Consider the following 10,006-nt stretch of genomic DNA (forward strand, 5'->3'; position numbering starts at 1 on the left):
CACTGTCGTTGTTGTTTTTGCTAACCTTTCCCCCCTGTTCCCCCGCTTCCAAACTCCCTCGGCCAGAGATGCATGTGTGAATGGGGCCCTTTTCTTCTCAGGACTGGCCATCGCTACCTTTACAGTCCTTTTCCTTCCCTCCAAATCCCTTTATTCTCGTTCTCGCTGCGGGTCCTAACCCTGTTGCCTTAATTTCTAAGAAATTATTCTTCTAGGGAGGGTGAGAAAACTTTAGAAGACGAGGCCCAAACCGAAAATTGTTTGTGGGGCCGCCGGGACCTGGCTAAGTTTATCCAGCCAGACTTTTAAATCATATTTTTAAAAAACCCAAACAAACACGAAAATACTTTTGCTGACCATGATCTGGAGCACTGCGCATTACCTCCTTATAGCGCAGTCAACTCTCTTATCTGGTTTTTTTTTCCTGATACAGTATCTAACTAGAATGTCCTTGCGGAAAGGAGGAGGAATGAGGAGATTACCTCCAAATAAGAATTTTTTAACCCATACTTTCTTTTTTTCCTACCCAGATTTCTAACATTGCAGTGATTTAAAACTTTGGTCGAACATTTAGGAATATAGATTAGGCATCCAAGGAAAAAAAATGGTCAGGCCAAGTGATGGAAAGAATGTGAACACGGCAAACAGGAGTTGCAAAGACGCTTTTCGATTTCTAGTTCTCCACAAAGCGAGACGTTTGGAGAGTGGAGGAGAATTTTAATGGGGAGACAGAAAAGCCGTCATTTTGTCCCTTGCCCCACAACTATACTCCTGAAGCAAGCCGGAGATGCTGCATTTATTTAGCTCAAAGTCTGCGTTATATATATCTCAAAAGTCTGAGTTTAGCATAGTTCAAAAAAGTCTTCTTCCCCCCCCCCCCACTCCCTCCATACTCCAGCCTTGAACTGCATGTGGTTTAGCATAACTTTAAATCCAGAAGGATCGGATAAACTGGCTTGTAGAAAACAGTTTGCTTCTTGGCTTCCTTGTCTAGTTCTTGAAAGCGAGGGGAAAAAAGCGATCAATGGACTCTAAACTCGCAGAGATTTCTCCCTATTTGGCCACTGAATCTCACAAAAAGTCCAGCAAAAGTCTGGGAGAGAAGACGCCCAGACTCCTGCATCAAAACCAGCAAAACCTTCTTATCTGGCTTTTTTAAAGTTAATGCAAACTACACGTCACACGTGGCTCACAATAAACTATCGTTTTATTTTGGTTATAAATAAGATGGTCGTACTTTCCTTAAAATACAATTACATAGGAAACCTTTGTAGAAATTGTGGGGTGGTGTTTGCTTTTTGTTTTTTTAACAAAACTGGACGCTCTTTACAAGGGTTTTATATTTCTCTCCCCACCCCCGACTTCAACCTGTGAGTATATCCCTTACTGGTTTCCCCAGCCCCAGCCCTCCATTAGCAGGACCTTTAAATGCTCTCTTTGGGGATTTCGATTAGCGGGTCTGCAAATATTGCCTTTCCTCTACGAACGACGCCACTTGGATTTCCTTGTCTCCGGCCTCTCTTTATTATCTTGGACAGGGGCGTCATTTGAATTAACCGGGAATAGATGAATCCTCCGTGTATTTTTTCTCTTCCTTTCGGGCCAGTTTCCACGGAAGGTGTGTCCGGCAATACTGTTCGGGCTGAATTTCGCGGGATTTTTGCGTGGGAAGAAGGGAATCTTCCTTGGGGCACATTCGGCTCCCGGTTGGGGGTGTCGGTGGAAAGATCAAAAGGCAATAAGGAATATCTGTGATCTTTATAATTTATTAGAAGCTTTTTAGGAAGTATATTTAAAGCCAAATATATCTACATTAAGTCTCAAGGGAGAGAAAGAAAGAAGGCAAGGAAGGAAGGAAGGAAGGAAGGAAGGAAACGTGCGCCAAGAAAAGACCAAACTGGCAAGGAAATTCACGGATCTGTGGACATCCATTGAAAAAAGTGGATATTTTTTGTTTTCTCTTTCTCTTTTCTTTTTTTTAAAAAAAGTTTTTTGATTTGTTTGGTAGTTCGTAGCTTGATATAGATATATATAATATGTATTTAATCAACAAAATATTCAGGATACTAAAAACTATGGGTTTAGTCCAACTTTTTTTTGTTTTTGTTTTCGACAGCATTATACAGCTACAGCTTCACAACCAACAGAAGAAGTTGGGGGGCCGATGGGTGAGTGGGAGAAGAAGGGGGGGAATGCTAAGCCGTGGGAGTCTCAGTGTCTCTGCATCTACTGTTTGGGTTGGGGGGGCGTGTTCTCAGAGTGTGTGTGTGTGTGTGTGTGTGTTGGGGGTGGGGTTGTATACTAATGTATGGGGTAGGGGAGCAAAACACCCACCCCTCGCCCCAGCTTGAGGGGGGGGGTCTTTTAAAATCTGTACATACAAGCGCCCAGCGGAGTTCCACTTCACGCGTGGGGTCCTTTTCCCGCGCCGCCAGCTTCTCTTCAGAGAATGATGACACTTGCAGGGATGACACTTCGCCCCTTGGAAGTCTCTTAGTTTGTCTCTGTCTTGTCGTTAAAAAAAAGAAAGAAAAAGGTCCCCGTCCCCACACTTCTTTGATAAACAAACAAACAAATAAAGAAGGAACAAAGAATCAGGGAAGGAGGGAGGGGAGGCATGTCCAGGTGGGTGTGAGGGAAGGGAAGGCAGCATCAGGGGGTGATGGTAGTGTTGGTGGTGCTGGGGAAGGCATGGGGCAATGGGGCAATTGGGGGTGGGGGTGATGGTCAGGGCGCAATCGGTGGTGGCTCCGGGCTTCTCTCACCAGGTCCTCCCATAGAGCAAGGTGGAGCAAGACATGGCCGTCCCGTAGTCCGAGCCGGAGGAGTTCAGGTGGGACAAAGCCGAGACCTGGCTCTGGAGGGAAGAGGGGCTGCTCCCGGCGTGTTGCCCCAGGTCCGGCGACTGCCCGGCGCTGCTGGCTTGCTGGCTGTGGTGTTGTCCCAGGCTGGCCCCGTTGGAGGCCACGGTGATGGCGGTGGCCGCCTGCTGCTGCTGGTGCTGGTGGTGCTGGTGGTGGTGGTGGCCCTGCAGCGCCGTGGCAGCTGCCCCCGCCGCCGTGGCAGGAGCGTTGGAGCCGGCCTGGCACGGCTTGCCATCCTTGACCAGGACTGGCACGGCCACCCGGCGGGGCGACTGCTGCTGCTGCTGCTGCTGTTGGCAAGAGGTGGCGTCCTGCTGCTGCATCTGCTGCTGGGCCGCCTTGTCCTTGGCCTGGCGCTTCATCTTGTAGCGGTGGTTCTGGAACCAGATCTTGACCTGGGTGGGCGTCAGGTGGATCATGCTGGCCAGGTGCTCCCGCTCCGGCGCGGAGAGGTACTTCTGCTGCTTGAAGCGCCGCTCCAGCTCATAGACCTGGGCCTGCGAGAAGAGGACGCGGCGCTTCCGGCGGGGGGCACTCTGCAGCGGGGCCATGCTCTTGCCCACCTCGCCCAGGGAGCCCAGGCCCCCCATGCCGCCCATGTTCATCCCCGACGACGGGCCCATGAAGCGGGAGACTGCAAGCCAGAAGAGTCAGAGGAAAATGGTTAGCGTCAGGCCCAGGGCTGAGGGTCGAGGGTTAGAGTTGGGGTTTGGGATAGAGTTTAGGGTTAGGGCTAGTGGTTGGGGTTAGGGTTAGGTTTGAGGTTGGGGTTAGGGTTAGTTTTGGAGTTGGGTTATGGTTGGAGGTAATGTTTGAGTTGAGGTTAGTGTTAGGGTTAGAGTTAGTTTTGGGGTTGGTGTTAGGTTTGGAGGTAATGTTTGGGTTGGGGTTGGGATTAGGGTTAAGTTTGGGGTTTGGGTTAAAATTGGTGTTGGTGTTGGTTGGAGGTAGTGTTTGGGTTTGGGTTAGGTTTGGGGTTAGGGTAAGTTTTTGGGTTGGGGTTAGGGTTGAGGGTAGTGTTAGGGTTGGGCTAGGGTTAGGAGTAGGATTGGGGTTAGGAGGTCACACAGAAGCCACCCCTGCTACACCGCCACTACTCAACTTTTCCTGACACCAGACCTCAGTCCAGACACTCAGAACTCGGATCCGCATTCTGGATCCAGATTTTGTGGGGGAGGGGGAGAAAAATGAGTTTCAATCGGCCTCCAGTCCTTTCCCCGGCACCCCCTCCTGTCTCCTTTTAAGTCCTAAATGCTAAGGCCGCTCACATCAAATAAAAATGCAAATCAAAATCGCAACAGAAACACCGCCCCCCCCGTTTCCCCCACAAAAGGAACGGAAAATCCACCGAAACTGGATTTGAAATCAGGACGAATCCATAAAATTAGCGAGTTTGTTCTACGGCAGCCTTCCCCGCTGTTCCCAAGGCCTCAAATCAAATCTCCAGCAAAATCCAAACTAAAGTGGAAGTAGACTGAAGCCTAGCGAGGGAGAGGAGTCCGATACAGAAACAGACATTTTGCTGCTGTAAATTACGCTAGAGGTGGCATCCTTACCCTTATATTGAAACACACAGACACGCATTCAGATGGATTATTGAAAAGACCCTAAACTCAACCATCAGAACAATACTTGTCCTTACAGCCTATCAAGCTAATATATGTTTCTCCCCTCGCCTTGGTTCAGAGAATTTAACCAAATTGTTCCTCCTTCTCCCTGCATTATTAATTCTGCGCAACATGGTCCAGAAGCATATGTCATCCTGGGAAAGTACATCGGACTTGGGGTGAAGGACCCAAATGATGTTTACCCCCGTTCAAATTTAGTTTTTAAAAACAAACCAACCACTCAGAGGGTCTTATCAGGGTCTCTCCCCACACCCGCTTTTTGAACTTTTTTTTTTTTTGCTGTCCATATATTGGAAAACAATTATACACATGTGGATCTCCCAATTCGGTGCTGCCTCCCGCCCCGCGCTTTTTTCTTAACTTCTTCATAGCTCCTTGTCGCTTCTGAAGCTTTGCCCTGCCTTCCTCATAGACTGAGCCGCCCCCGGGATCTGTCCCAGAAAAAATAGTCTTCTCCCGAGCCCTCTTCTGTTTCTTTGAATGCGGTTGACCGGAGAGCGCAAAAGGACTGCCTATTCCATCCTCCGGCCAAAGCCAAGAGGGAGCCAAAGAGTCCACCAGAAGGTCAGAAACCTCTTCTTGGCAAAGAAGGAAAGTGACACCAAAGGAAGAGAGGAGAGAGACGAAACGGGGAAGGAAGGAAAGCAACACCAAGGAAAGAGAGGAGAGAGGAGAAATAGGGGAGGAAGGAAAACACCAAAGAAAGTGAGGAGAGAAGAGAAAAGAAAGAAGTAATGGGGAAGGAAGAAGAACAATATCAAATGAAAAGAGGAGAGAGGAGAAATGGGGAAAGAAGGAAAGAGAAAGGTGAAATAGGAGAGGAAGGAAAACACCAAAAAGAGAGAGAAAGAAGAGAAATAGGAGAGGAAGGAAAACAATAGGAAAAAAAGAAGAAAAGAGAAGTAGAGGAGGAAGGAAAAGAACACCAGAGAAAGAGAGAAGAGAAAGGAGAAATGGGGGATTAGGAGCAAATGGTCCAAATTATCATCCTGACCCAAAGCCTGGAGAGGGGCTCCTGGGGCGCTCCCCTCCCCCGACTCCCTCTTGCCTCCCGAAGTTGGGCCAGGCTCCCCGAAAGAGGCCCGGGGGAGAGGGGGGACTTACTGGTGGAGAAGCGGGGGTCCGGGTTGGGTCCATACCACCCGCTGGCAGCGGCGGAGGCTCCGTTGCGCATGGAGTCCTGGTAGGGGGGCAGCTCGCCCATGTTGCCGTTGCAGTAGCCCCCCATGGCGGCGGCGGAGTGGGAGAGCTGGGGGATGTGGTAGGCGGCGGCGGCGGCGGCAGCAGCGGCGGAGACGGTGCCGTTGTGGCCCATGGGGTGCTGCTGGAGGGCCGGCTGGGCCACCTGCGACTGGCGGTAGGCGGCGGCCAGGTTGCTGCCTTCCATGGCGGCCACTTTCTTGTAGCTCTCCTCCAAGGGGCTCAGGATGTCAGACACGGAGAACGGCGTCGTATGCTTGGGGCTCATCGACATGATGCGGCGGCTGGGGGGAGAGGAGGGAGAAAAGGGGAAAGGGGAGGCAAAACTCGCTCTCTCTCTCGCTCTCTCTCTCACTCCCCCCTCTCTCTTTTTTGGGATGCCAAATCTTTGGGTGGGTCGCCCTCCACTCCACTCCACTCCCCTCCACTCCACTCCTTGCCGCCGAGAACCGGGCGGGAGGCTCACGTCAGCGCGGGGACCGAGTCCGCCTTAATTGGACGGAGTGGCGGCTGGGCGCTGGCTTGCGTTTGTTTTAGCCCGGCGCCAGGTTTGAGGCGGCCACCAGAGGCGGGGCGAAGGCGCTCCCGGAGCAAGACAATAGAGGAAGAGGAAGAGGAGGAAGAGGAAGAGGAAGAAGGAGCCCACCGCTCGCCCCCCATCCTTAGCCTACATGCTGATCACGCGGCAAGGTAAACACCGGGGCCTTGCGACTGCTTTTCCTTTTCTTTCCCTCCTCTTGGCCTTCCTTCCCCCCCCTTTAAAAACAAAATCCCCCCAAATTAAAAAGTCTGCAAAGTTCCTTCCTCTTCCCCCTAAACCGGGATCAATCCGTTTTTATGGATGTATTTCTCCCCCCATGGAGCAGGTGGGAGCCTAAGCTTGGAAAGGGAAGGAAAAGCGGTCCTAAGAAAGTTAGAGGGGAGGGGGCTTTCTTTCTTTCTTCACCCCTCAAGCCCCACTGCGCCAACACTCCCACTCCTGAGTTTCCAAAGAAATCCAGTTTAAAGGAGAGCTAGTTCTTCCGACCCCCCCCCCCCGCTCAACCGGCACCCCTCGCCCACCCCCTCCACCTCTCTCTCTCTCTCTCTCACACACACACACACCCGCCTACCCTCCCTCCGCCTCCTACCCCCGTCTGAACAAGGAAGGTCAGGACTGAAGCGATGGATGGAGCGAAGGGGGGGGGGGAGAAGGCCTCTCCCCGCCCCCCGCCCTCGCCCCCCTCCTGCACCGCCTCACCTCCCTTTTTAGGAAGCCAGCGAGGAAGAAAAGAACAGGAGCCCGGGATGGAGCCTTCAGGCATTAGCCAAGGTGGCAGCCATGCCTTCTCTGGACAAACCTTGGAGGGATCTGAGAAAGAAAAAAAGGGGGGGGGGGAAAGGAGGGGTGGATCGACCGAGGGATTGTCTTTGCAAACTCCTTGGGCCCTTCGGAGGGCGGCTGAGGAGGCAGCCGCTAAAGCATACAGCCTATAGGGAGCCTATGTCTCCCAGGCTCCAAACCCATCTCGGGCCCCTCCTTCCCTTCCCTTCCCTTCCCTTCCCTTCCCTCTTTCCCCACCTGTCCGCGCGAGCTCTCTCTCTCTCTCTCTCTCTCTCTCTCTCTCTCACACACACACACACACACACCTTCCCTCACACTCACACTGACACACAGGCGATCATTTGGGCCGGGTCCTTCTTCTGCAGGCGGAGAGGGAGCCAGAATATACACAATATCTATACATCGATATATCTATATCTATAGATATAGACATATACACTGACACACATGCACACGCGCACACACAGACGATCGTTTGGGCCAGCTCCTTCTGCAGACGGACAGGGAGTCAGAATACGCATACAGTCACACACATGCACAGACAGACGCTTTTTCCAGAATTAGACAGACAGACGGACAGACAGACAGACAGACATCTGCCTGAAGAAGGAGCTGGCCCAAATGACCGTCTGTGCGTACGTGTGTGACTGACTGTATACATATCTATATATCTATAGATATTATTCATATTCTAACTCCCTATCTGCCTGCAGAAGAAGGAGCTAGCCCAAATGACCGTCTGTGTGTGCGTGTGCATGTGTGTCAGTGTATCTATATATCTATATATCTTTATATAGATATATAGATTCATAGATATATTCTGGCTCCCTATCCGCCTGCAGAAGAAGGAGCTGGCCCAAACGACCGTCTGCGAATGCCTGTGTGCATGTGTGTGAGTTTCTATATATATATCTATATATATTTCTAAATATCTATATCTATATATATATATAGATATTATATATATCCTGTCTCCCTATCTGCCTGCAGAAGAAATGTGTGTGTGTATACATACATACATATATTTGAAACGGGGCTGGTGGGGGGGGGGGGGGGGAAGGTGTCAAGCAATTCTCTCCGGATGATGGACTGGTGGAAAACCCATTAAAGCGAAGAGCCCGCTTGTGATTTTCCAATAGGCGCCGTGTCACGCTCTCCTCCGGGCCACGTCTAACGCTTAAAAGCAGCCTTCTGCGCGCTATTTATGAATCAGAGACGTCGGGGAATCGGGGAGGTTGGGGGGGGGGAATAAGAGAGAAAGGGAGAGAGAAGGGGGAGCCCCGTTAGGTCATCACCCTGCCGGCGGAGAATTGTGTCTTTCATTTCCTAATATTCCGCTCAGCCTAATTGCGGCCACCTCGGTGTCAAGAGAAATCGAGAGCTCCCAGGCGGAGGAGGCGGCCCATGTGACGGCGGAGGGGAATGGCTCTTCCTCTTCCTCTTCTTCCTGGGACCCGATTCACGATCCCACTTGGGAGAAAGGAGGCCAGGCAGGAGGGCCCCCATCCCACTCAACGCCCTCCTCCTTCACCAACGGCTAAAAGTCATCCCATCATCTCCAAAACCCCAGAAAGAGGGAAACCGCCGAACTGGCTTGTGGATCTGGGATCCTTGCCTCCTTGTCCCCCCAATTATTCCAGAGAGGTCCCTGACTTGGAGGTGGAGATCCTGGAGCCCCCTTGAGATTAATTTGGAGATTAATTAAAAGAAAGACGTTGGCAGTTTGAGCTTCCCTAGACTTCAGCTTACTTCCTCAGATGCATTTGGGGAATATATTATATGCAGAGAGAACTTATGCAGCCCCTTTGAGACTGATTGAAAGAAAAAAGTTGGCAGCAGGAGCTTTCCTAGACTTCGGTTTACTTCCTCAGATACATTTTGGAGGTGGAGAAAAGAGTTGGAGGAGGGGAGGAGATTGGGAAGAGGAGAATTCTCTCTCTCTGTGTGTGTGTGTGTGTGTGTGTGTGTGTGTGAAGTGAGTGGGTCCCAGTCCTTGGCCTAGCGCCTGGTCCATTTAATAAAGCCATTCTTTGCATCAGAAAGATGTGGCAACTCAATTATATTTCTTTCCTTATTCCTCAATGGTCAGCAGAGTGCCCCCTCCATGCCTTCTCTTTCTCGGATGGGCACTGAGTGTTGGTTGTCGTTGTGTATACCTGCGTTTAAATTTTAGCAAATAAAATGCACACAACCCCGAAGTGTCCTTTTTGCGGCTACCTACGGCCGACCTTTGGCTGCAGAGTTGATCTTGCCGCCCGAGGCTCTTTCTTGGAGGGATTGGCAAGAAAGGAAGCGCTTGGCAGAAAGAGAGAGTGGCCCCTGCCCCTCGGAGAGCTCCCCTCCTTCAAGTCCAACGCAAGGCCTCGATGATACTTTCCCTGATCGGCACAGAGCTGACCCTGGCTGTGCCAAGAGCGTCAGGGCAGCAACTTTTCAATCAGAAAAGCCTAGCGAGAGTCACTCTCCTCCCTCGCCTGCTCAAGTCCAGCCTCGATTTCCCGACACCGGCTTCCACGACGCCGATGCTCAAAGCGGCTCTTGCTTGGAAGGAAAGGCCGCTAAAATGAGTGAACGTGGGGCAAAGCTTCGTTCAGGGGGAGAGATCGGAGGCACACTTGCATGGCATGTGTGTGTGCGTGTGTTTGTGTCTATGTGTGTTGTGAGACCCTGATCTTCAGTGGATTCCTGGGAAGGTGGGAAAGAAAAACACCCAACCCCATCCGTTCCTTGCAAGAGAATTTCACTCTTGGGCCGGAATGCGGCTGGGCCTTCATTTCACTTTCATTTTGGGGTCGGCTGGGAGGGAGATTCTTGCTTTCTGTCGAAGAGAGGCAACTTGAAAACTTGGCAAAGAAAAAAACTCCCTTTTTGGAACGCTTCTGGTTATTTTATTCCCCCCCCCCTTTTTTTTTCTTTTTAGATTCAGATATTAAAGCAAATCCAGGGACTGCGGAGGCCTCACTGAGCCTCAGTGCCTGAACCCTTTTCTA

The 10,006-nt window shown here is 51.1% G+C and overlaps 1 protein-coding gene across 1 annotated transcript; it reads right to left on the reverse strand.

Moving 5' to 3' along the window:
- Positions 1–985: 985 nt before the first annotated feature.
- NKX2-1 (NK2 homeobox 1) lies at positions 986–6,170 on the reverse strand. Its single transcript, XM_042437856.1, has 2 exons — positions 5,597–6,170; positions 986–3,498 (listed from the first exon to the last, which is right to left on the reverse strand). Exons 1-2 carry the CDS (start codon positions 5,964–5,966, stop codon positions 2,762–2,764), a joined length of 1,107 nt encoding a protein of 368 aa, XP_042293790.1. The 5' UTR covers positions 5,967–6,170; the 3' UTR covers positions 986–2,761.
- Between the last annotated feature and the right edge of the window lie 3,836 nt (positions 6,171–10,006).

Source organism: Sceloporus undulatus, chromosome 1, assembly GCF_019175285.1.
Source record: "Sceloporus undulatus isolate JIND9_A2432 ecotype Alabama chromosome 1, SceUnd_v1.1, whole genome shotgun sequence".
Lineage (NCBI taxonomy): Eukaryota > Metazoa > Chordata > Lepidosauria > Squamata > Phrynosomatidae > Sceloporus > Sceloporus undulatus.